This window comes from Vanellus vanellus (assembly GCF_965231255.1).
Source record: "Vanellus vanellus genome assembly, chromosome: 6".
Lineage (NCBI taxonomy): Eukaryota > Metazoa > Chordata > Aves > Charadriiformes > Charadriidae > Vanellus > Vanellus vanellus.
In genome coordinates, this window is record NC_138911.1 from 30,076,768 (window position 1) to 30,103,018 (window position 26,251).

Genomic DNA, 26,251 nt, shown 5'->3' on the forward strand with positions numbered 1-26,251 from the left:
GGAGTGTTATTGTCTAGGATGCAAACATACACAGGTAGCTCAATCCTGCACTCTGGCCTCAATGTTGCACTACTAATTTTCCAGAAGAAATAGAATGATGGGCTTCTGGGAAAGCACCTTTGATTCTGGATATTTACAGCGGGGTTTTGTTACTCTCTGTGTGCCTATGGAGGAAACTATGGTTCTCTCGAGGAATTGAACTAAAAAGACCAAGACTGGTACAGCTGCAAGATTGTCAAGAGCTGTCTGGATATGGCGTTTGTGCTCATCAATTTGCATTAATCATGAAAGCACACGTTGCTTTTCATGTTATGAATGTTATGAAATGGTATCTCTAACGACAATTATTTTTTCTAGAAGGGTGTTCTGGAGCGTCAGTGCTTTTGGGCAAGGATGTTATTTTAGACCACCTAAATCAGACCCCAGTAGGCTGAAAATTAGCTCTGCCTTTTTCTGATGGAAAAAAAGAATTAGCCCAATTCTGGAAGGTTATTACAGGCTGGCGTAACAGCATTCTTGGGAGGAGGATGGCTTCTGGCTTTCCCTGGGGATTTGCACATCACATAGGGTTTACCCATCTGAATCTTTGTCTTTTACCCTGCAATAACACAAGGACTAAGCTGCACCAAATCAGAAATAGTGAAGTCATCTTTGATGATGTTTCTATCAGTGAGCAGATGTTGACATGTTTAAGGGAAGTTGAAAGGGGAAGGGAGGAGGAGTGAGGCTCTCCGGCTCTAGAGGGAGAGGATGAAAACATGATATCTATCACAATCAACAGTACTCTGATGATGAACTGCAGACGCACCATTTTTTTATGCAATTACGAAATTTTCATCACAAAAGGTTCAAAGCAAATTGTATACCAACATCTGTTTTTCCAGTGAAGGCAGACTTTGAGAATGGTTTGGGCTTCTGTTGAGCAAAGGGGAAGTTGATTACAAAATAACACAGAATTAACATATTAATTAAAACCAGTCAGCCCTGTAATTGGCTACATAATCCAATATTTCATGTTAATGAAACCCACTAGGAATGCTGACTGAGTGTTCCAGTTGGTACTTCTATGTTAAATAACTATTTGCACAGGAAAATCAAAGTCAAATTCTTGTAGTGGGCAACTGGAATAGTATGGAAGTGTCCCAACTGGAACTTGTAATGTCCATAATGCATTAAACTGAAAAGGTTTTAAATATGTAATTTTCAAATTGGAGGAGAACATAGTGGAAATGATTCTTGTCACACATGAGCAAAGGCATCTTGCATAATTGTACAAAAAAGTGTTTTATTCAACCATTAAGAGGCCAAGAGACAGAGTAATCTATGATTTTTTAGGTTTAACATCAGGGTTTCTCTGTTCAGGGCAACCCTTGAATATTAATCTGAATTTAAAAAGGGTGTAACCTTAAAACTGACATAATAACATTTAATGTTAAGCCTTTATTTGAACGTGCTAACTCACGGTTCAAATGGTATCCATTTGATGTAACGTAAATTACCTTTAAACAAACTGAACGAAACTGAATTAAGACTATTCTCATCTCTAATAAACATGTCCAGTAGGCCCCGCCCCCTTTTAAAAGAATTTCATATTAACTGTAGTGAGTGACTCCTTCTATAGAGAAGTTCCTCCTTCCCCAGCTCCTTGTATCTCCAAAGTCAATCATTTCGTGTCAGGAAAATTAATCACGATGCTATCTTTCAAAATAAAATTGTCAAATTATTTTGTTACGGTGTAATGGGATACCATCATTTAGACAAATAGATATGACGTTTCAGTCAGTGTGTAGTTTAAGATGCCATTCAAACTAATGGGACACTTCCAACACAGTGTGACCTGATTTTAATTTATTGGTGGTAGTAGGACTGTATACTGTTATTGCTTATTATTGCTGACGACCCACGCTAATATGCAAAAAAAATAGATAAATCACTCAAAAGAAAATGAAAAAGAAATTTAAATGATGCAATTTAGAAAACAAACAAACAAACAAAACCCAGAAGGAAATATTTTCCTGTTTTCAGTGTTAAAATTTTCACCTGTCTGTATATGGGTCTTTATTCAGGCTTATCAGAATGCTGTTTGAAAATGACAGGTACTTTCTGACCAGCTTGGGTTGGGAAGCTTAATTCTTTGTTAGAGTTAGGAGCAAGTAACTTGAAATAGGTATTACAATGATAGCTTGCCTATGATAGAAATAAATCTCATGTTTGGAAGGGAAGTGGTTCCATTCCCATTAGGTATTTTCGAGATACCTAATGTTGTGGGGTTCTGCGATATTATGCCTCCAAAGCAGGGCACCTTTTTCTTCATCTGAAACGTCTCTGCTGGGTCTGTGGTCCATTCACTCAGTCAGTAGAGCATTCCTCTAGATGCCTTTTGGTGAGCTTGGCCTACTTACGAGCGTCGTGAAAATTTAGGCCTGGTTTAAAGCACTGTGGTAACTGCCATGCCCTGGCCCAGTGCCAGCGCTTGTGCCAGGACCCAGGGAGGCAGCTGCGAGTTCCTAGTATTGCCTTCCAAAGGCCCAGCATTGACCCACCTGTGGCACAGGACCCCTGGCAGATTGGCAATACAACCGTCACCGTGGCCATGCATACGTCAGGTTGTGTAAAAACAGGCACCTCTAGGGTGATAGCAAAAGCTTTCCATACCGTTGTCTGAGTTTGTGTTTTCTTCCTCTGTCTTCACTTACTCAAGCTACTTAGCAAATGGCCTCGTGTGCAATCATGCTATCACCTGAGCGTGGTGTACTTCCACTGGAGGGAGGTCCCCTCACTTCCAACAGGCAAACAGCAAGGACAGGCCGTCCCCTGTACTATTCGAAATACATATGATTTTTGTATTCTGAGCTGATAAAACTAATTGTGTTTGTTTTCTCTGCAGATGAAGTTTTGCCCTATCCACATGCTTTCAGTAAGAATCATACAAGCCAAGAACATCAAGTCAAGAGACCTGTGTGAGTTGTGGTTTGATTGTGTTTTCAGTCACCTCCAGAGTTTACACAATGAGCAATGTTCCTAAGTTCCGAAGGTATACAAGCAACATACATAAAGCAGAGCAACAGAAGTACTAATAACAGGGCTATAATTAGATCAAATCCCTGAGGTATCATTAGATCGGAGGACATACCTAGTGGCATTTCAGGGAACTGGTAAAAACCAAGACTCCCAGACAAATTTTCTGGACCAATAAGGGAAGGTAGACCTTGTGGGAGCACTTCAGTTTGTAAATCTGCTTGGAGTTGTTTGTTTTTGATGGTTGTAATGGGTATAAATCATATTATGGACTGGAATTTTTCCACACAGGCTATGTATTTAGGAACCTTTTATTGAAATGTATCAATTATACATGATAATCAAAGGTAAATTAGAGAATTTCACAAATACAATATCATTCAGGTTATTTCCTGTCCTCAGATGACCAGTCATGTTAGATATTGATAGTTTCTGGTTAAGGAGGGCCTCTGCAGATCAAGCGCTAAGGATGTGCTGAGCATACAGGCAAAACAGACTTTTCTGTGTACTTTTGTATTCAACATTCTTTAACTCGTTATCTCACCCTCACAGCCTCCTATGGCTCCTTTTCAAGATGTACTATGGACCAGCCCTTCAGCTGCCATTTTTGCAGAGGTCTCCTGTGGGTTCCTCAGTCAGGACAGAGACCTTGAGCTGCCTTTTCTCACACTCTTGAAACCTCTGACCTGTGTATTCCTCTAGTGAAAAATGACATGTTCAGCCAAAAAAGCGTCACTTTGCAGTGAGTTACTTGAGTAACAGCTGAGACCATTTGCGTCTTATTGAGCACAACCTTGGCCAAGCCTGGACATGTGGAAGACCAGAGGGAGTGAATCCCATACTGGATGAGTAGCTGCCTGCCAAAGGGATTCCTGTACTCCTGTGGCAAATATCACATAACAATGTCCGGAGGTGGACACTAGAAAGGTGGTAGTGTGATGAGGCCTGTATTGCTGAGTTTCAATGATCTCTTCTATCTACTCTATTGAAGGGACAGTTCCACTTTCCTGCCAAAACCTTGCGGGGCAATGTTATTCACTGCTTGATACCAGTCTGAAGTATTTAGGCATCTCGGGCTGCAGTAGAAATCTTCAGTCAAGTCCAGACTCCAGCTCTGAAAGACATCACCTTGGAGATTTCCTTTCACACCGTTGTCAAGCTTCACAAAGTAAATGCACTTTCCCACCCTGGCTCTTCCCAAAGGATGGCTGCTCGAGGCACTGACTCCACTAACCATAAGGAGTAGATGTAGGGTGGAAGCGAGATGAAGATTTCCGACTTGCTCGTGACTTTGTATTCTGGGGCCCACACCGGCCTTTAGCTGCAACAGATCTTCTCTAGTACCTAACCCTTCTAAGACAACCATGATGTCCCCTCCGCATGTTTGTGTTGCTAGACTGAGCAAACCAGTCTCCTCTGATATTCTCTGTAATATGCGTTCTCCTTTCTGTAATCATCCTAACAGCCCTTTTTGGAACTAGCTCTAGGTTCGGTTAAACTTTTTTAACATCATTGACTGGAATTGTAGGGAATATGCCCAATGAATGGTCAGTGGGCTCTTTTATACCTCTTTCTCTTCACATGGGAAACATGGCTCCTATTGTACTTGTGTGTGCATGTGTACATTTGCAATTTGTAGTTACCCAGGAATTAGATGGTTTTCCTTGGTTGCTTCCAACTGGTGGTTTCTTTACTTATTTTTAAAAAAAGTAGTAATATTTATTAGTCTCCAGAATCGTGGCCTTGCCCTACTTTTCATCTATAACATTGCCATCAAATTTTTAATTTTTCTCTGCTGCAGTGACTGCATCGGACTGCTATGTGCGCTTGTGGCTGCCATCTGCTTCAAATGGAAAGCTTCAGACCAAAACCATCAAGAATTCTGACAACCCTGTCTGGAATGAGACTTTCTACTTTAGGATCCAGAGAGAAGTTGAGGTAGTTAAAAATATAGAAATGCCACCATTTTCAATAGCTGGGAATCCTCAGTTGACACCCTGTTGATCAACTGTGCTAAATAACTTAAGAAAATTCTTGTGTAACAGAATTTGCAACTGACTGGTTAGCACAAAACAGTAGACATACACAGCAGTGTTCCCCTCAGCTAGTTATAGACATCAGTGATATAAATGCCTATATCTGAGCTAGTCCAGATTCCCTTTGTTGTCACCTGAGAGAAATGAGCACTTGCTGTAGCACGCTTCATTTGGTCTATTTTGGGTGGTAAATTTAGAAAGAGCTTTCCCTCCACTGGTTGTAAGGGAAGAGTAGAGGAGTTGCTGTGATGTAGACAACAAATTTAGTCCTACCCTAAGCTGTGTAGTTAAGAGAACTTCAGGGATGAAGAAACTGAGTGTGTTCCTTGGGTGGGTTATCAGTGTGGTGCAGTGTGGTTCTATCTCAGGATAGCCAAGGTTGGGTTTAATGATGGTGTTCCACATTAGCAAACTCCCAAAGGGAAGCACATGTTTCTTTATTCTTACCACTGTGCTTGTCCAGCAGCTGCAAAAGTCTATAACTGTTTTTTTGTTTTTGTGTAATAGCAGCTCAGTAAGAGTTCTTATTTATTTTCTTCTATTACCAGAACATTTTAGAACTGGCAGTGTGTGATGAAGATCCACTCACCAAAGATGACATGCAGTTCACAGTTCTTTTTAATGTTGGTAGAATCAGACCTGGGGAGACACTCCGTGAGACATTTGCTTTGAAATCAGAGGTAAGAAAATATAGGGAGAGATTGGCAAGACCTCATGTCCACATTGCCTTCCATATTAAGTGGGGCTTGGATCTGCGTAAACAGATATCCTTATATATCGTTATCTGTATCTCATCAAAACAGATATAATTGTGCTGGATCATTGTGACTTCATTAATCTCTTTTCACAGATTCAGAAAATGAAGCGGCTTCTTTCCCACGCCCATCACCTCTGTGGGGGCAAAATACATTAACGGGGAGCATCTGTACCTAGTCATTTTTATCTTTTATAATCCAAATAAATAACTTCCTTACCTTTCGGCCTTATGTCACTTTTGCCACGCTTAGAGGACATTTCCTCTTAAATGGCAACTTTTTATTAAAAACTTGAAGACAATCCACTCACCACTTGAATTAAATGATTCTTTTAGGCTTCGCCTGTTGGTGTTTATGCTGGGTTTCCTTCTAGGTGATTCAGATTTCTCTAGCCCGTAGTAAAGGGATGCCTATTCTGCTAACATCTTTTGTATTCTGTTAAGGAGCCCATGAAAGAGAGTTGTCCAGAGACCAAAGCTGGGATAGGTTTGTGACAACTCCTGGGCTTGTCTGAGCTGTGGCTGAGGTATTGCTACATGCTCATTGAAGACAGGAGGCAGTCCATACCCGAAAGAACAGCTACTTCCCAAACGCTGAAAGCTGCATCTTCCTTGGGGCTCTGCACTTCTCAGCCAGTGAGTGAGTCACTGGGAAATATAATGATTCAATAACTACCTCAGAGTTACTGAGTACTCTTGCCTATTTCATCTCTGCTGGATTCAGTGTGAATGTGCTTTAAATGGTTTGTACATGGAAATGACACCGGTATTACTCTCATTTGCTGGGCTTCAATACCTTTCCCCCTGCACACTGTCTTTGCTGAAAGCCATTGTATTTCTGTTTCATTCAAGCTTTCCCCCTCTGATTGTATCTTTGGAAATATGTATAATTCTACATATCCCACAATGGGAGAATATTAATCTTACGTGCCTTTCGCAAGCCCGTGGTTTCCATTGCAATTTCAGCTTTGGAAAGAGGTAACGCACAGGTTTTTTTGGTAACATTAGCAGAAGAGATGTCAGCCATGGAAGTGCTTTTTTAGGTGTGTCTATACTGCCAATTTCCTGCAGCTTCCAATAAACCATATTTATTTTACCCTTTTCTTTTTAGAAAGAGAGGTGCATTAAGAAATGGGAAAGTTTGGAAGTGGAGTTCTGGATGGAAAGAATGTGAGTAAAATTCCAAAGATGAAAGGTGTCGATCTGCCAGGGAGTAATAATATCTCAGAGAAAAAGGGAACTTCCTCCAGCTCTTCATCCCAGCAGTGAGCTGAAATTACAGTTTTGAACTTTTATTTATGTTAACTTCCCCAGCTTTTGGTGTTTTTCATACAAATCTTACCTTCTGTTCAACATGTATATCCTGATCGTGGAAAAGTAGTAACATTGGCACGATGTGATAACTTGTACACAAGATGTGTGGAAAACTTAACAGAGGTGCTCTTCAAGTTGTTAATATTAATTGAACAGTGCCTAGAACGCTGCGATGTTTCTAAAAGACCAGAAAACTTGTCTTGTATTATTATCACAATACATACATAGAGCTAATGTAGACATTATTAGAAAAGTCACTCATTAGGCGATAGCTTAGTTAAACTGAAAAAAATGTATATTCAACAAATAATAAAATTAAGACCACCCCCCTCAAAGTGGTAATCAACATTGTCTGGAGGAGAACAAGTCCCACAAGATAAACTTTATCTCTCTTTTAATTGCTGTCACAGGTTTGGTTGAAAAAAGTCCTAAACTACATGTTCTGGAATATTTGAACTTAGCATTACCAAAAAAAGGAATGTAGTCCAATCGGGACTGACTAACTGCATGATTAGAAGAAGGAACTGTAAATAAGGCTTCTTATTCTTAAACATGGAAAAGCTACTGAAGAAAATCACTGGTACTCTCGGTTATTTTCTCCCACAGTGAAACTCAAGAAAATCTATTTAATTTATCTATGAGAGACATCTTAAGAGATGGTATAAGCATCTCCAGCAAATGTGGAAGCAGTCACTGCCAGACATATAAAAAGGAGAGAATGTCATGCAGTGCTTGGAAACTGGACTGAGTAGATTAAGACTAGAAATAAGAGGAACTTCTTTCACCATTGAAGTTATAAGGCATGTGGTGGATTCTCCGTCCTTGGAAATCAAACCTAGTTATTTACATTTAAATATGTACTACAGCTGAAACAGAAGTTTTAAGGCTGGAAGTGTGCTTGGTAACATACCCTGGACTTTGCAGAAAGTGAAAGATTATGTACTACCTAACTTTAATGGTCCTTTCAGGTATATGAAAGCACTTATGATTGTGTGTAACATAGTAATGTTGGAGCGTTGGCTTTAATGAGAGATGCTGTTAGCAGGCTCTATAGGTTACTCATAGTATTAAATAACTACATCCATTCAGTGACAGACATAGGTCTTACAAGGTAAAAAATTCTGGCACAAAAATTTTCTATTACTTACCTCTTTGCTTTCCGGTCATACATATAGCACAGTGGGAGCTAATTCTTGTTTGCCATTCGTTTGTGATCAGTTGTAAATTATAATCTGGAACAGCCGGATATATCTTTCCTAATAAGTATTTGCAGAAAAAATTAATAGTAGTCTTTGCTTTCCCCGAGTCATGCGGTCATTTATTAATAGCATGACATGATTCCACATAGACCAGTATGTCTTTGTTCCGCTGTATCTTAGCACATACTTTTAAGCATTGGTATTTTTATGGGCTCACCTGCCTTTCTTCTTATTTGGATACTACATTTCGGCTAATGTTCTTAGTAGGTCATCATGTATTATGCCTTTTAGAAAGCAAATTGTGATACTAACATAACTAGATTCAATTTTAAGCAGGAAAGGTCGTAAACCTACTATTTTTTAAAAATACCAGATACTCACACAGCTTTTTTTTGGTTTTTTTTGATTCTGTCTTTTCAGTCCTGGCCCTCCAGAGCACCTCATTACCAATGATGTCTTAGTGGTAAGGTTCAAATATGAATTTAGCTTGGAGTGACTTTTCCTTCCTTTTGATTGTCTCCTCTTCCTCCCAGCCATCTGACATTTTATAGAGAGAAGAGAAGCTACTATGATAGATCAGAGCACAGTGTGCGTTATAAAGTGAAAGATGTGGGATGATTCCCATTCGTTATGGCTTAACTGTTGCCCTCTCCGTGCAAAAATAGAAGCTGTGTTTCTTGAAGTCCTCTGATATTACAGATGTCAATATTTTGCCCAGCTGTGGTTTGTTAATGTTGCTGAACCCCATATTTGTTGGTGTTCAAAGTGAAAACTGCTTGTGTTTCATGTAATACAGTATGGCACTTGGCAGGAAAAACAAAGGTTATAAAAGGGCTGAGTCTGTAGACGGCAATAGTAGGTATTCAGTGTGCTTATGACTGGAAGGTTATCTAATGTAACAGCTTTTTGGGAAATGAGTTTTTTAATAAAGAGTTATTTTAGTTGTTGAAACATAGAGTCCTCCTTTGGTATTAGTCAGCGTGTGGTACATTACCTATCTCCTTGGGCTGGCCCAGCAGCTAAGGAGTACAAAGTACTTGGTGCCAACCACTCCACGCCGGCGCATGATTTCCAGCTGCTAGCCTTTAATACCCCTGGGGCAAAGTAACACATGTTGTGGTATTTCCCCTTCATTTTCTCTGTGAGGCATAAGAGCTGCAATGACTGGCATGCGTTGTTCCTGAAATGGCTTGGAAAACTGTCCTGGCACAAGTTATTAAAGGTGAACTGGAATGACTCAGGTGGAGGGTAAGGTGGAATAAATCCGTGGTCTCCCTACATCAGGACCAGCAAGAAGATGCCTTGTAGACTAATCACTGCCACAATACACAGAAATTCATCATCAAGTGTTTTCCCCCACCCTTCCTAAAAAATTATCAGATATATGTGTAGCTGTTTGGGCAACAGTGTGTTATACAGAGTTTTCTGATTTTGGGGTAATTTGAATGGGTATAACAACCACTAGCGATGCACCACTGTATGGACAAGCTAGTTCTGAAGCAGGGTAACTGGGCTACTGTCCTGGGACAATGAGCTCTGAATTTACTTTCGTGCAGCTGGATTCCTCCCAGCACTGAGACCAGTTTAGTTGGCTCTGTATTATAGGTAGTGGTTGTCTGTACAGTGTTTCATTATTTGCCACAGATGTGCCTTTTGCTATTTCCACACTTTTCCATTCCTGTCTTTTACAGTCCCGGGAGGTTTGCTGCTTGGAAGTGCAAGTGGACATTAATGAAAGCAGGAAATATTTGAAAGGTACGCCAGTTTCTCTGTGAAACCAGGACATGACCACATCAACCCTATCATAGTCATTCAGACCCAGATGAAGGCACTTTAGGATACAGAGGCGACTAAGAATGTTCTGAAGACAATAAAAAGTAATGCAGTGAAAGTCTCTGAACTGCCTCCAGTTGCAATGCTGATCTCTGTGTCTTTTCCTTGAAGCTGTCAAGTTTGGACGCAGTAAACTTTGCTGGTGGAAGTATGAGAGAGTGCTGACTCTGGGAGCACTCTGCGCTATGGGGTAAAGGCAGGACTACCAATTCCTGTGCTGTAGGAGACTTGTCAGTATGGCAGCTTACAGAGGAGTTACCACGAAGAATGACTCCAGCAGAAAGTTTGCCAGCTTTGTTAGCTATTTTGCCTGAACAGCGCTATTATTCTCTAAACAAATCTGTTTTCACTAGAGGGTAAAAATCTCGTGCTTACGGTGCCTGCATCTCATGAGGGAACACAGAAAACTACAGAGGACACAGATACTTTCTACTTCCACTGCGTGAAGGTTTGGGAGCCAGTTCTAAAAGTCAGGCTGCAGGTAATGGGCACTATGCCATACCACTGTTCACACTGCTCGCTTATTTCCAGCGTCACCAAAACAGTAAAGAGCAGGATTGTTTCTAATCTGTGAATAAAACCCCATGTTTTCTGTTCTCTGTAGAAAGTTTCTGATAAGGAAGATGACAATAGCAATTTAAGTGACACCTTAACAGTACCACTGAAATTTCTCCCTGTTGGACATAAAGTGAAAGTAACCCTCCCTGTAAGACACGTAAGTGCTTCACCATTTATATGATATTTTGGCGAGAAGAGTAGAGTAACCCTCAGTATTTAACACCATAACATTTTTTTAAAAAAATCAATTAGTAAGTCTGAGTGAGAATTTTGTGCAAATACAAGTTTTCTGTGGGAAAGGTTAGTTTTCTCAGAGAAATATCAAGTTTCTGTCAATAAAATCAATAACTGGGAATTCATCCTGGTCAGTTTTAGATGCATTTCAGACCAACCTCTGCTATCCTTACACAGTCAAAGGAGAATGCTCAATAACCCTAGCAAGGCTTTGGGATGTCCAACTGCTCTTTATCAAGTCCAGGTAGCTAGCTCAGTCTATATACCTAAATTTTGGATGGCTAAAGTTAGATGAGTTGAATCTTACACTCAGAAACAGTTCTGTCACGTTCTTTTATGCATACAGTCATGATGGTAGCTGGTGGATAGATAGAACTCTAAGTTGCTTTAAAAGCAGCAGAAATGCTGCTGTGTGGCCAGATGAATCTGTTAGCAATAACCAGACATCCTTTCCCAGACCTTGCAGCAAATGAGAAGCAAAATTAGGAGGAGAAGAATTTCTCAGCAGCCCTTCCCGTAAAGAGAAGGGAGAATGAATGTCTGGTTCACCACTAGTGATGCCCCGCCCCCTCTGTTTGGACTCTGTTTTACCTCCAGTAGCTTTTTGGAAGGATGTGGTGGCTTGTATTTCCTCCTCTGTCATTGTCTTTATCTGGCTGCTCTTCTTCATCCTCAAGAATAGGAGGGTGGCAATGTGAAACTGCTGCTCAGTTAGGATGGTTTGTGGAGGTATATTCACAGTGATGAAGAAATCCTGTTTCACAGCCTGTTCAAGAGGCACTTTGACTTCTCCTACCTCTTTGCTTCTCTGTAGTATATGTTTGGTGTTTAGTTGCTTTCCTTCTCTTTCATGCTTCAGTTTTCCCCAAAACAGTATGCAAGGTGGTAGTTGTGGGGCATTCTAGGAGGCACTGAAAATCTGGATTTCAAAACTTCTCTTCCCAGTCATTCACATTCCTGCTCTCATTTCTTTGTTTACAGAATGTGCCACTGCAGTTGTACCTCCAACTAAATGATTGGTAAGAGGACTGTTTTTTTCTCTAAAGTTTTTATTGCTCTTTGAACTGTGAATTCAAGAACAGAGTATCCTTTATTTAGATACAAGGAATGCACAAGACTAGAGGCAAAATATAACAATAGTTAAGTCACTATTAAAGAGTCACCACAACAGATCAAAGTTAAATGTCCTTGGGGCAGAAGAGTCACGCCAAGATGCAAAAAAAAATATGAGAATTTCAAACAGTGAGAAACTTAGTCACTGAGTGTCCTTTGCATCAAAGAACCAAAGACTGAGATTGGAGGCTTCTTCAAAAGGGACACAAGCGGGAAGAAGGCAGAAGGAAAAAGGAATTTGAAATAAGCAGAACATCCAGAGTCCATACATTACTCAAACAAAACAGGTATTCTTAAGAAAATAGGTTTTTGGCTCCGATGATATCAATAGAAAGAAGCACAAGCTGGGGAAGATGAAATTTTACACTGTAAAATAATGAGACAGACAACAAATAAACCAAAATTATTTGAGTATCCTTTTCATTGTACTGTTTCTGTATAAATCTGTGGTACAAATCCCCGTGAAAGACCTTGTTAGGTTCAAGTCACCCTTTGCTCAGAAATTATATGAAGCAGAAATAGAAAAGATTGAACTTACAAAGCTACTTAAAGACACAAAGAAACCTTTCTTTTTTCATATTTGCTATCCTTAGCTGGCAGTAAAACTTACACTGAAACATCAGAAAATAAAGAGACCACACAGAAGCAAAGCAGTTGATTTCTTTGAAACTGGAAGCTGCATTTCTGTCTCTAAATCTGAACAGTGAATCATGGGTTTTTATGATATTGAGTAGACAGCAGTTGCTGAAAACAGATCCATATACATTTCAAATACCAATCCTGTGCCTCTGCATTTATTTATGTTTCAGCACAGAAAAACTAGATGTGCGCTTAGGGTATGATCTGTGCCGAGAAGAGCAAGAATTCTTGCAAAAAAGGAAGAGAGTGGTTGCCAGTGCCCTGAAAAGGGTTCTCCATCTGGAAAGAGATCTACATGGACACGAGGTCTGTGAGTTGGAATCCAAGCGTGGGCTGTGGGTCTATTGAATTAGGATTGGCACAGCTCCCCACCAAATTTCTAGTAGTTTTTGCATGTTGATGACAAACCCATGGATTTGAATGGCAGCGGAACAGAAGTTCTCAGTGTGGCATACTCCATATTCATCTAAAATTTCAGCTCAGCTATTCACGCCTCCATTCTTTTCAATGGGTCAAATTCCCAAGGATGTGCTACACCGCTCTTCAAAGCCAGAGTTTCCAACAGTGTGATGCAGCGCGTCAGCAAGATATAAGGCATTAGTACATTGTTTTATACACAGCCTAGCCAGACAACCCAAACCAAGCAGGGCAACAGGAGTATTTGAAATTCACCTCACATAGATATTTGTAAATCATTGTAATGTCCCTTCTTTAGGCTTACCTTTTTTTTTCTTCGTTTTCAGAACACTTTTCACAAAAAGTCAAAATTCTTTAGGGTGAAGAAATAACATTTTATAACAAGCTCTAGCTGAAGTATGTTTTGTTGCCAAGATCCAGGGCAAATTTTTAAGTGAACATTTATTTTCTTGCTGGAATTGTATTTGTTGAATGGATGCCCTCTAAAGGATCATTTTGGTTGCTTAATATATGTTTTCTGAATTCTTCTCAGGACTTCCTTGAATCCATTCTTAATTACATTTATTGCGATTTTTGTTATTTATTAAAATCATATCATTATCTCTTATAATCATGGCAATTCCAATTATAAAGAACAAGGGGAGGAAGGAAGGTTAAAATTACTGCATATTCAAACTCATCCAAGCTTTGAGGTTAAGGGAACCCACTGAGTATCTGGAGGTTAATTTAAAGAAGATACTGGTAAAGACTGGCTGAATATTGATTTAATTTCATTGTCCTCCAATGAAGTCTGCTGAGGAAATTATAAGAGCTGTAATTAGACTTTTCCAAGTAGGCAAGTGAGTAACTTTTTGAAGATAATACTTATGTTTTGAACAGGTCCCAGTAATAGCTGTTATGGCAACAGGCGGAGGCCTCAGAGCAATGTCAGCTATGTTTGGCCACCTCTTAGCTCTTCAGAAGCTAAATCTGTTGGACTGTGTTACCTATCTCACTGGGGCTTCTGGCTCGACATGGTGCGTATAGAAAATGAGATTTGTATTTGGAATGACTGTGACACTACATTTCCACACAGTGAGAGAGATGCATCTCTTTCGAAGTCTTACATTATCAATAAGTGAATGTAATTCCCTGGTACAGCTGTCAGTGTTGGCTTTCGATCATAACTTTAGTTTAGGCTTGCTGATTCTCTTCTTTGATGAAAGTGGCTGGGTAAATATAGTAATTTTCCAAAATTATCCAAATAAATGGATGATTTTCTCACATTTCTGTTCTTTAGGACCCTAGCAGACCTGTATGAGCATGCCGACTGGTCACAGAAGACACTGGAAGGGCCACTTAAGGCAGTAAAAGAACAAGTGACAAAATGCAAGCTCAACCTTATGTCTATAGATCATCTCAAGTATTATCACAAGGAACTCGCTGAAAGGGCAAAAGCAGGACATGTGTCATCTTTTACAACTCTGTGGTCACTTGTTCAGGAAATGTTCTTACATGAACGGGTATGTACGTGGTCCTGCCACACATTTGGGAAACATCCACTCATTTTCTTTAGAGCTTTATTCTTTGAGGGCATGACGTAATGTGTGGAACAACGCCAAAGTGACTGAGGCATCCCAGTGTGATTCGTAAACAATGACAGAGGATCTTGTAGCCAGAATTTTCCAGGGTAGCTAATTGTTTGAAGATGTCTCTGTACTAGGGTGCCCAACAGCTAGCAACTTCAGTAGGCAAACTTTCAGAAAGAACTGAGCAATCCTCCCTGAAAAGTCAGGTCTTTTGAAGTCTCCTTCCAGTTGGACACTTAAGAACTAGAGTAATCTGGCCTCATGTGAACATTAGTCTCAGCCTTAGTAAAGATCTGTGGGGTGCAGGCAATCAAGGCACTTAGATATTAATGAAGAGGTTACTAGGTATCAAAAAGGCAATCGGGAAGGAAAGTGCCAGAACGAACAGGAAGGAAGAGGTCTCATAAAAATGTGACGCATAGATTCCTCTGGGTTGTAAAACATCTGTTGTCTATCCGCACTCAGGTAGATTGTGTCAGTGTTTTTGCCTTATGCTGTTCCAGAGGTTTACTGTGATTTTTTTATCTCTTTGGTTAGCCAAGAAAGTACAAACTCACAGACCAGCGCAAGGCACTGGAGCATGGACAAAACCCATTGCCTTTCTATGCAGTCCTCAATGTGAAGGAGGAAAAGTTCAGTACTTTCAAATTTAGAGGTAAGTATTCCTAGAGTTTCTTCTGACCCTGAGTAGGGACTAAAGAGAATTTGGAGGGAGGGTGTGTGTGTATGTGGAGAATAAAACGGGTATACATCTGTTGCTTGCCCTGACTCAGTATTCATCTTTTAATAAAATATTTGTCTTTTTTGCGAACGGCTGGGTGTCAATTAGAAAGAGCAGATCTGCTGGATAACATCCTCAGGCATGAACAGGGCATTGCTGGAGATCTGGGCTGAAGTTCTAGTTTTGCCACAGCCATTGTGAATGAGTGTGGGCAAATCATGTCATCTTTTTCTGCCTCAGTTCCACACCTGCGAAATGGCTTTGATGGTTCCTTAGTTTGTAGAGGTGCTGTGAAATGTAATTGTCATTTTCCTAAATACTACACTGATGAGGGTATGAAAATGGAGTGGAGTATGACTGCTGTGATGGGTGTGATATGACACCCTTTAAAAGGACACAGGCTACATTCAACAAAAGGTATTAAAATGAGCAGGTACTGGAAAGAAAAAAACAGTTTGTACTTACATTTGGTTAGGTTTATAGCTACTGTTCTACTGCAGTACCTGTAAAGGACAGCTTGAATCAGGAGACTGCATGGCCATGCCCACACTGTGATACTTTCTTGTCTGGAGCCGATGTGTCTTCAGGCTGCTTTGTGGTATCCTGTAGACTGACAGGTTTGGGTTAGCAGAGGTTTCATGCCAGTCATTCCTTGCAGGTTAGATCACACTTGCTTGCTGTATGCTCTTGACTTAGAAAGGCAAGTGGGATCCTAGAATCTTTATAAAGAAATATAAATCTAAGCTTTTGAAGCTAACGTTAGACTCTTTCTGAGGTGAAAAACTTAGTTCCTTTTGTAGGCAAATCATCTCTCAGTTTGTATGGAACTAGACAGTGTAGTTTGCAATACAGAGCTGCTGAGACAAACAAGATCCATGGAGCTTGTGGATGGCTTTATCTACAGGGGAAGGTTTTGTTTTCTTATTTTTATTACAGTAAACATACCATGTGTCAATTCTTTTGTAGAGTGGACGGAGTTCTCTCCTTACGAGGTGGCCATACCAAAATACGGAGCCTCCATTCGTTCAGAATATTTTGACAGTGAGTTCTTCATGGGAAGGCGAGTGAAGAAGCTGCCAGAATCTCGAATCTGCTATCTGGAAGGTGACGTAGCAGTGCAATATAGTTATTCACAACATGTTAGAAAGCATGGTGCTAGCTAGCCACTGGTCTGTGTACAACACTCCTCACTCCTTGCCAGCAGGTCTGCTCTAGGTGTTGATTCAATGGGCTTTTTACCCCTTTTGTACACTTCTGCTCTTTGTAAAGCTTCTTTCCTCCTGTCCTCCCTTTTAACCTGGGCAGATTTGGGAAAGTTGCAGCATGGTTCCCCTTCCCATTTTCTGAACCAAACAAGAAGGTGGAGCAGGCAAGTTGAGGAAATAATAAGCCTTCCTTCCCTGAGCAGTCATCAACTCTTCAACTTCATTAACTATATTTCTAGGCAACACATTGCTGGGGTAGAATTGGAAGGCGCTGAAAATAAAATATAACTCATCTAGTACAACCCACAAAGGTGAGAACCATCTGAGCTTTGTGGGTTGAGAATGGTGTCAATAGTCTTCCCTGGCCATAAGGATGAAGGAAGGCCTTTTAACCTCCAACAACTGCTTTGACTGGCTTTTCTGCCTCCAAAGGTGAAGCAAAGGGGAAAAGCAGCTAGTCAGGGGAATCCATCTGCCCCAGCCAGATTTTAAATTCTTGTCAGAACTTTAGCTTTTGATACCAAAACCAAGGGTCCAGTGGAGACAAAAATCCTGTTTCTCTAACTGTGAAGTCTGCTAGAGGTTGAATTTGTTCCTCGTGTGAGTACCTGGCATGGGGCTTAATGACAAAGGATAGTTCTTTCTTTTCCAAAAGCAGACTCACATATGGAACAAATTCTATTTTGATCCTGGACCAGTTGAACTCTACAGAGAGAGGAAAAAAAAAATCGTCTTAGATCAATTTAAAGAATAAATCAGTTTAAAGAAGGGTCTTATGCTTATATGGCTTCACCATGCTTTCAAAGCCTGCTTTCTTTCACAAGGACACAAGTACGCAGTAAACACTCTACAACATCATTTGGATGACCGATACCCCTTATTTTGTTACTCTGTACTGTACAGTTAACGGTGTGTATGTCATTATCTCTTGGGAAAGAGCACTGAAGTGCTGACACCATTATGTTGGAACTCTATGACACCTACTGCTTAAGCTGTGTCATGACAGGGTCAGTTCATGTCGGGCAAGAATATGTAGCATGGATACTTCTAATAGTCAGTGGTTAACATGTGGTGGTGCAGTGTTTTTCCATGTGGTTCGACTTGCAGGTCTTTGGACAAACATCTTTACTAGGAATTTGCTGGATGGCTTGTACTGGTCCTCAAATTCAAATGAGTTCTGGGATCGATGGGCCAAAGATATGGTAGATATAGGTAAGAGTTTCAAAATCAGTATTTGGTTTTGACCAGACAGTGCTTCCTATTCAGGAGAAGATTAAGAAAGTTACACTATTGCTACTGTTTGTGAATAATCTCTCACGTGTTCTCCCTAAATTGCTGCATGTCGTGTTGCCTCACTCTGGACCTTCCAGCATGATTTTCACCTGTATCAGAATGATCACTATGTGATGATTTGATTTAATTTAATTTATTTTTGTTTTGTTTTATTTTATTTTATTTATTTTTAACCCGGAGGCACACTTCATGCTAGTTACAAATGTTTTTAATTTAAAATTTGCTCACAGTCTATTAAATGACTCCTCCCATGGCTGCAAATGAGAGAAGTAACTTTTACTTGTAGGCAAAAGTACAAAGCCAGCGTGTCATTTGAAATAGTAAAAGACAAAAGCTGTGCGTGCTTTAGACAAAACCAAATATCTCTTTGTTTAAATGGGATTGGTCATGTGCGTATGTTTTCAAGCAAACTGCAAGAAACGGGGCGGGGTGGGGGTGGATGGGACATGACCCACAGGAAGAGAGCAGGGCAGCTGGCCAGGAAAGGTGCCCAGCAGAACAGGTTGCTGATGTTTTTTCTCACGGTTCCTTCTCTATTTCAGAAAAACATTCCCCTGAGGATGATGTCACTATCATCGAGCCTCCATCTTGTTTGTCAGGGAAGTTGTATGAAATGTTTCAGGACATTATGACCAAGCGTCCACTGCTGGGAAAGTCGCATAACTTCCTGAGAGGCTTAGAATTTCACAAGGATTATATCCATCAGAAAAAATTTATTGAATGGAAAGGTAACTGCAACAAAGAGTTAGCTGCAGTGTGCAGGTAACATCTCAGATTTTTTTTTTTTAGACTTTGGAAATCTCACATTTAGAGATATTTTCTCAGGGTTTGGAAATCTGCTGCAATGGAACTATGTTCATGTCTGTTTCTTTAGGGTAACAGGTTAAAATGAACTAGTCCATGGGCCACTCTTTCACCTCCTGTAGATCTCTGTAATTTGTATCAAAGCATGGTCTTCTACAGGAAGTTTGTCACTCTGCATAGGTACAGTAGTCAACAGATTCAGAAAGATTAGAATCTTTTGAGGTGAAGAAACAAAAGGAACACTGGAAGCATAAAATAGCAGGTTGTTATGTGGATCAGATGAAGGAAAGGAATGGCTGCAAGCATGTGGTTGCCCATACATGCGGTATTTCTGCCTGGTGATTTACCCACCCAGAGACCTCTCTTTAACCCTTCAGAAACATAAATACCAAGATCCAACAACAGAAAGTTAAAGCCACATAGGTTTAGACTGTATATATTAAACAAACAGAATGCATAGACTTGAACAGCAATTTTCTGTGGCCTGTGCTCTGCAGGTGGGCAAAGTAAACAGTCATAACAGTTTTACCTCAACACCTGTAAAGCATGTGAAATGATAGCAAGGTGATGGAGCTGAGGTTTTGTGCATCACAAACCTTCCTGCAATCCCAGCGTCCTCATTTATTCTATGAGCAGGTAGCAGTGCGGGAGGACCCGACATTATTAAGGTTAACCTGACTTTAGCAAGAAAACACGTGTTCTCTGCCTCCTCTGAGTCCTTCTCTTTGGCAACTTGTGTTTTCTCCCCTCTGTTTCATGCAAATTACAACACTTTTTGTCCCTGGCTGCCATTGCTACATGGTTTGCTGACAATGCCAAGAGATGGTGGAGCTATTTTGTGGGTTAAGGCAGAGCCCACAGTGTGCTAAGTGCTTTCAAAATGTTCAGTAAGCAAAAAGTCTGTGTCCTGAAAGAGTCTGCTCTAAGAAAACAAGTCAGAGAAAGAGAAAACAAGTAGCATAAGAAGGGTGGGCGAGAGAAGGAGCAAGCAAGTAGCTTAAGAAGGTGGATGAAGGATAAAATTGTCAGTCAGTAAATGTTAAAAAAAAAAAAATCATTGCTGACTAGCAGTTTTGTAAAGACAAAGATGTAGAAGCAGATTTCAAGGAGGATTTGGAGGAAGAGGGCATAGGGACACCAAAGACTACCTCAGGGTAGATATTCTACAAATAGAATAAGTGGAAAGCATAAAGTCCGGAGTGGGAAAAGGGAAACTGAAAGTTTGGAGTGGGAAAAATTAGCAGATTTGGAATCCTCTTTTGGCTGCCTGGATGAGACCAAGCTAAAACCAGGTATGGATCCACCTCTAGGAGCAAGAGGAGATGCCAGCTCTGTGAGCAGAAATGCTAGTCTTGTGGTAGGTGAAGTCCCCAGAATGTGACTGTGTTTTAAAGCTTCCCTGCAGCTCAGGTTATCTGACACATTAAACCAAGACTTTAAATGCCGTATGAAAAGCCTAATTTTCATGGTGAGAAATTTGAGAACTCGTGGCCTGGAACTAGTGTAATGCATTTGCAGCAGGGTTCGTGCTTTCAAGGGAATTCCTGAGGCAGAACTTTCTTTAAAGTCCCAAGGAAATGCCTACTTCTAATTCACATATCCAGCCATGAATAAATGCTGCACAGTTCCATCTCCATGATAAGAAAATGGGGGTAATGGAATTTCAACTAAAAATACTCACCAGGCCAAATAAAATAAAAAGTACATGCTGTTTCTTCTGCGAGGGACTGCAAGCAAATGTCTCTCATTACAGCAGAATCTGTGAATTCCCAGCAGCCATGAATGCTAAAATAAGCAAATAATTTTGTAAAGACCTGACAGTGAGGGAATGGAAAAAAATATGAGTTATTTCTTCAAGATGCTGTTAAACATTCCAGGCTATGGAACAAGCTGGAGTTATTCTGCACAGTTTAAATTAACACTACAGAACGAGGCCAAGGAGGCAGAGAAATCGAAAGAAGTGGAGTGCTGGAACTTACCTGCAGTATTTCTGTGATCAACGGTTTCTTAAAATACCTAAGCACAAATGATTTAAGTCTCAAAGGGTCTGCTCTGGACTTTGCTACCTCATTTTGTGAACTTGAGAAACGCTCTTAAACCACTATTTTGATATTTAAAACCATGGCAAAATGTTTCTTATTCCACAGGACTAGAAATGGTACCAGGGGAACAATAGTGGACTTGCTGTCTACAGGGCAGGCTGGTGGGGTTGCTAGCAAAGAAATGAGTCTAGTTATCAGAAACTGGCTTTAGATCTCAACTTGCCAGTTGGTATCATCCCCTTTTGGCTCCTTTTGGTGTTAACGTGAGGAGATGTTAAAATATTCAAGCAATATTTTAAGCTGTTGGTAGGGGATGCTGTGTGCACGATGTGGTATTTCTTTGCAGCATGGCTAAGATAATTCGTATGAGAGATCACTGAAAGCAGGTTGAGGTCAGATTTTTTTCACCCTGGGAGAGGAGTCTAATCCTGAGAATGCAAAAACAAAAAAAAAGAGCAATGGAAAAGTGCAGTGAGGTACTGCATTTGTTAGATTTCTTGCTACACTGTGAAATTGTTTTTGTTTTTTGCATTTTTCCCACTTCTTAGGGGGAAAAAAAATCGGCTAAAGTCTGTGTTCTGTGAAAAATCACTCCCCAAAGCAGCTGTGAGGCCAGTGGAGTGTGTGTCTCACCTGTCCTCCGCGTGGCCTTTGTGAGTGTGCCTGGGGGAGTGTGGTAACAGGCCAGATGTGCTCAGACGTGCAGTTTGGAGGGCGCGCTCCTGAGGCCACGTTTGTGGGCTCGCATTATGGAGGGAGGTGAGCCTGGTCTTGGGGGCAACCAAAGGGCTGCCCTTAACATGTAGCACAGACAGAATTACTGACTCCTCCTTTACTACCAATGCAACACTAACCGTATTCAAAATTCTTTTCAGACACTGTGCTGGACTCTTTCCCTAACAATCTGACACCGCTGCAGAAGTATCTTTGCCTGATAGATGTTGGCTATTTCATCAACACCAGTGGTGCAGCACTTTTCAAGCCAGAGAGGAATGTAGATGTCATCATCTCACTTGATTATGGTTTGGGGAACGTGTTCAAGGTGAGAAGATGAACTTGCTCTGCCCCTTTCAGCCCTGGTAAAACCTTCTTGTGTTATTAAAACTTTTAGGTAAATGGCTGTCTAAGTCTTAATCATATACTCAAGAGCAAACCAGTCACCATATCTTGGAGGAGGAAAGAAACTTCCTTCAAGACCAGAACTATAGAAACTGTTAGGCTCTTTTCTCTGTAGTGGGCTACAGCATACACTTCCTAGGATCCCCAGGGAACTGCAGTAACAATAGGTTGCTGGAGACATGACCTTGATCTCTCCTGGTCTGTCCTCATGACAAATTCTAAGTGTGACTTTTGGTCATTCCCTCTAGCTGTAAAAAACATTACAGGGTGATAAGAAGCATCTTCTGACTTGTGGTGAGTGGTGGCAGAAAGTAGGGTTATACTGTGGTTACTTTGAACTACACATTCATTGCAGAGTGATTCTAGGGACTGAATTAAGTTGCCATGGTATTTCTGTGATACCTCAGTAAACCTGATTCTTGTCTTAGTGTTAGCTTTAAAGCAATGACATTCTGTGTCCACAGCAATTAGAGATGACATACAAATATTGCAAGATACAAAATATCCCATTCCCCAAAGTGGAGCTAAGTAAAGAAGAAGAGAAGAACCCAAAGGAATGTTATGTGTTTGCGGATGCGGAGGACCCCAGAGCACCCATAGTAATCCACTTCCCCCTGGTGAATGACACCTTTAAGGAATTCAAGGAACCTGGTGAGTTCAGTCAACAAAGCTGTAGTTTCTAGTTGAGTTTGTGTCATTTGTCTTTCCACAGCATGGATCTTATTTGTCCTTTGTAGCGATAATTTTAAGCGAGGGCACAGACTTTTTGTGAGTGAGACCATCCTGTTCTCCTACCCATCATGGTCATACACGTAAGTTTGCCTTTTCCATTAGGCTATGAGTGGGCACGCCCACTCATCTGTCAGGCCAGGTTTAGGTACAGCTTAGAGTACATGAGTTTCCACCATGGCAGAGAAGAAGGAGGTGTCAACTCTTTTCCTGTTAACATAGTCATGAAACATTCTCACCCAAACTGGGATTATATTCCCCATATACAGAGTGAAACTGTCTCTCTCGTCCAGTAAACCATGATGCCACAGGGGTAGCTGAGGCAGGTCCATGTATCTACTGATTAGCCTCCATGTATTTGAATATATTCCAGCACAAACTTGAACATAGGAAGTTCCATCTTAACATGAGGAGGAACTTCTTTAATTTGAGGGTGGCAGAGCACTGGAACAGGCTGCCCAGAGAGGTTGTGGAATCTCCCACTCTGGAGACATTCAAAACTCGCCTGGATGCCGTCCTGTGCAACTTGCTGTAGGTGACCTTGCTCTGTCAGGGGGGTTGGATTAGATGATCTCCAGAGGTCCCTTCCAACCCTGACCATTCTGTGATTCTGTACTGCTCAAGAGGCAGGTTAGCAAATGCCAGCAGACTCAGCGATGTTAAGTAAGACATAGGACAGAATGAGGCTTTAGGCCACAACTCACACTGCAAGGCATACTGGAGAAGGCAGCACTTTTAATGGTGAGACGTTGGGGAAAAGGTAGGGCCAGAATTCCTCCTTGATCTGGAAGAGACCAAGAACATCTGCCAACTGCTTCTTCCCTCGCCTTCCCCCTATCAATTTAAGACCTAGCAGTAAGCAAGCAGGCTGGGCAACTGGTTGCCTTCTCCCATACTCTCATGCCTGTGTGCCAACCACCATCTAGGTGGAGAGAATTAGCAAGTCTCTCCAGCAATAATAAGAATGATGTTTGTGGCCCAAGAGTCAGAGCAGGAGGAACAGGCACGTGGCTGCTAACAGCTGGGTCAAGTAATTCTGTTGCGAACATGTTCAGAAAAATAAATAGTAGGAGGTGGAGGGCATGCAATGATTAGTTGGCATAAGGGTAAGAAGCATAGAAGTTACTGATCATCCTACCTTGGCCTAGCCATTATACGGTATTATACAAGAGAGCCCCAGAATAGACTAGGTTTTTCTAACAGCTTGTGGGATAGTCTCCAAAAATCAGACAGGCGGCATCTTGTTGGTGCCTCTGCTGTGTGACTTCCTTAACCTGAGACCTTCCTCTGTGCTGGAGCTCTTACAGCAGCGAACCCTGAAGTATCTCTCACACCACCTTTTGAGTTATCAGGCCATGGGGAACTTCTGCTCTCCCTTGCTACTGCTCAACGCAGCAGGCAGAGTGTTCACTCTCCTTCCAGCTTTATCCAAAATTATATTGTGGTACTGGGACCGCAGCAAAATGGGTGTCTCTGAGGGAACATTTGGGAAAGGTTATGAACAGCATTTGGGAAAGGTTATGAATAGCAGCAAAACAGGTTAAGTAAAGCTGCCTTTCTGCTCTGATGTTCACCAGTGCTCAGAGAACATGTGCAGTAAGAGATACTCTAAGAAAATCATGTTTAGAAACTCTATGGATGAACAGAGGAGATGCTCATAGAGGGAACTAGGCTTGTAGGGTGGAGGCTGCAGGTGGTCCAAATGGCAATGTGCAGTGGGATATGGCCATTGAGCTGTGGCTAGCAGGTAAAACAGGTGACTGTTTTAGAGTCTCTCTGAATGAAAGGTGGGTGAGATTATGCAGAGCAAAGCAGCTGCTGCAGCTTCTCAGCGCTCCAGGCCCAAATTCGTGAGCTGTGATGCTCACCTGCATATCTCTGAGCAGCGGGTGATTCATCAATCAAGCTGACAGCCAGCAACTGATGTGGGTGGTTGGTGGAGGAGGGACCTTGGAAACCTGCTTGCAGGGATTTCAAGTTTAACAGTGGAGCTTTTCATTTCTAGATGGCTGAGAGACACCTGGTGGAATGTGGGTACTTGTTTTTCTTGCTTTTAACTATTTAGATTCTAGAAAAGAGAATCAGTTTGTGAAGTGCTCGTTTACAATGCAATTATAGACTCTGGTTTTGTGTGCTTGAGGTGTATGCAGCTGTATCTGGGTGTGGATAGCACAGATAATATGACTCTCTGAATATTGGGAAGCTTAGTGAAGCAAAACGTGGACATTTTTAATACAGTCACTTGAGGTGACAGCCTGTGCCCAGCACCCTGAGATCACACTGCCCAGAAACCACTGGATAGATTAGACTAAAACCTGCTGTGTATCAAGCAAAACTCACGTCATTTACATGTGGTTGTAGACATCTTAAGGAATATCTCAGCAGTCTGTCTGTAGCCCTGCTGACAGCCATCTCTCAATACATTTGTGGTTTGGGCATATTTGGTTCAGACTGCAAGGAGATAGGTAAAAATCGGAGAAAAAAATGTAACTGTAAACATTGCGTAGAAAGATAAATATAAAGCTGCTGAAGTCCCTGGTGGAGGTGATTACTGTGTCCTTTGAAGCAAAAGGATTGACCTAACAGGGAGGTTAGATGTTGGCGACTCCAAGAGGTTGGGTTAACCTGAAGCTGAGTAGATGGAGCTGAAAGATGAGAGGCTGGTGTGGGGTCCTCTGTTCTCCCTGCACCTCCACTCTCTGCAGCAGGCAATCCTGCCTGCTTAGCATCACAAAGCCTCATTATATATACGAGGTTTTCTACTCGCTCTAGCTGGCAGATACGCTCTTGTCACCACTAATCGAGGTTTGATCATGGATTTTGAAAGGTGTTCCAGGTGTGTGGCTTGTCTGAGAGTCAGACTTACAGGGTTTGGGAAAGCTGGGGCAGGACAAGGGGAATGGTAATGATTCCTGCCAACTCTGCTGAGGGATTTCCAGGTCTGAGCTTGGGGAAGGAGAGTGGAAGGAGTGTGACTGAGAAAGCTGACCAGGAAAGGCTCTTTCAAACTGAGGGGGGAGTGCAGTCTTTCCTGGAGGCTGTTTTTAACAGTGGGTTCTGCCAAGTAGATTGGTCGCCTCCAACACCAGGTGTTTTATGCTCCAGATTCAGCTCACTGTAGTGGCTTTTGTCTTCCTCTGCAGGGGTAAAGCGCTGTCTCTCAGAGATGGAAGAAGGCAAAGTAAATCTGGAGAACAACTGCTCACCCTATTACCTGATTAGGTTAATCTACTCCTCTGAAAATTTTGACAAACTTGTGAACCTGAGCAAATACAACATCCTCAATAACAAAGACCTGCTCCTCCAGGCGATCCGGAGTGCTGTAGAACGGAGGAGAAGTGGCAGGACTGGGAATTTCCCCAGCTACTCTGGAGCTGGATACCCCTAGGCTGGGTTTTTGCACTGTTCCCCACTGAAGGCTACGACAGTCACATTACAACACATTACAGTCACGTTATAACATGTCACAGTCGCATTACAACACATCGCAGTGTTCATTATTTGCAGGAGACTGAGGAGACCTGTACATTTCTCATTTTGCCTTGTTCAAGTTCCTAGCTTTCAAAAGGGTTTATTTAATCTCCTTCCCCCAAGTTTTTGGACCATAAGAGCCTCACACTGTGGTCCTACTTGTTAAGAAATTAGGGTCCTGTTT

At 41.4% G+C, this 26,251-nt stretch overlaps 1 protein-coding gene across 1 annotated transcript in view; it reads left to right on the forward strand.

Annotated features, from left to right (window-relative positions):
- LOC309673933 (cytosolic phospholipase A2 beta-like) overlaps nucleotides 1-25,984 on the forward strand; it is a gene marked incomplete at both ends in the record, with an annotated part of 29,535 nt that extends 3,551 nt beyond the window's left edge. Inside the window, 20 exons of the mRNA XM_082485816.1 lie at nucleotides 2,888-2,960; nucleotides 4,010-4,186; nucleotides 4,820-4,956; nucleotides 5,603-5,734; nucleotides 6,920-6,978; nucleotides 8,742-8,784; nucleotides 10,013-10,076; nucleotides 10,508-10,635; nucleotides 10,759-10,869; nucleotides 11,928-11,965; nucleotides 12,869-13,004; nucleotides 13,995-14,131; nucleotides 14,395-14,617; nucleotides 15,221-15,338; nucleotides 16,371-16,508; nucleotides 17,717-17,821; nucleotides 18,445-18,630; nucleotides 21,624-21,790; nucleotides 22,332-22,518; nucleotides 25,740-25,984. Coding sequence (XP_082341942.1) covers nucleotides 2,888-2,960; nucleotides 4,010-4,186; nucleotides 4,820-4,956; nucleotides 5,603-5,734; nucleotides 6,920-6,978; nucleotides 8,742-8,784; nucleotides 10,013-10,076; nucleotides 10,508-10,635; nucleotides 10,759-10,869; nucleotides 11,928-11,965; nucleotides 12,869-13,004; nucleotides 13,995-14,131; nucleotides 14,395-14,617; nucleotides 15,221-15,338; nucleotides 16,371-16,508; nucleotides 17,717-17,821; nucleotides 18,445-18,630; nucleotides 21,624-21,790; nucleotides 22,332-22,518; nucleotides 25,740-25,984 — 2,604 coding nt within the window. The remainder of the gene's footprint in view (nucleotides 1-2,887; nucleotides 2,961-4,009; nucleotides 4,187-4,819; nucleotides 4,957-5,602; nucleotides 5,735-6,919; nucleotides 6,979-8,741; nucleotides 8,785-10,012; nucleotides 10,077-10,507; nucleotides 10,636-10,758; nucleotides 10,870-11,927; nucleotides 11,966-12,868; nucleotides 13,005-13,994; nucleotides 14,132-14,394; nucleotides 14,618-15,220; nucleotides 15,339-16,370; nucleotides 16,509-17,716; nucleotides 17,822-18,444; nucleotides 18,631-21,623; nucleotides 21,791-22,331; nucleotides 22,519-25,739) is intronic.
- Between the last annotated feature and the right edge of the window lie 267 nt (nucleotides 25,985-26,251).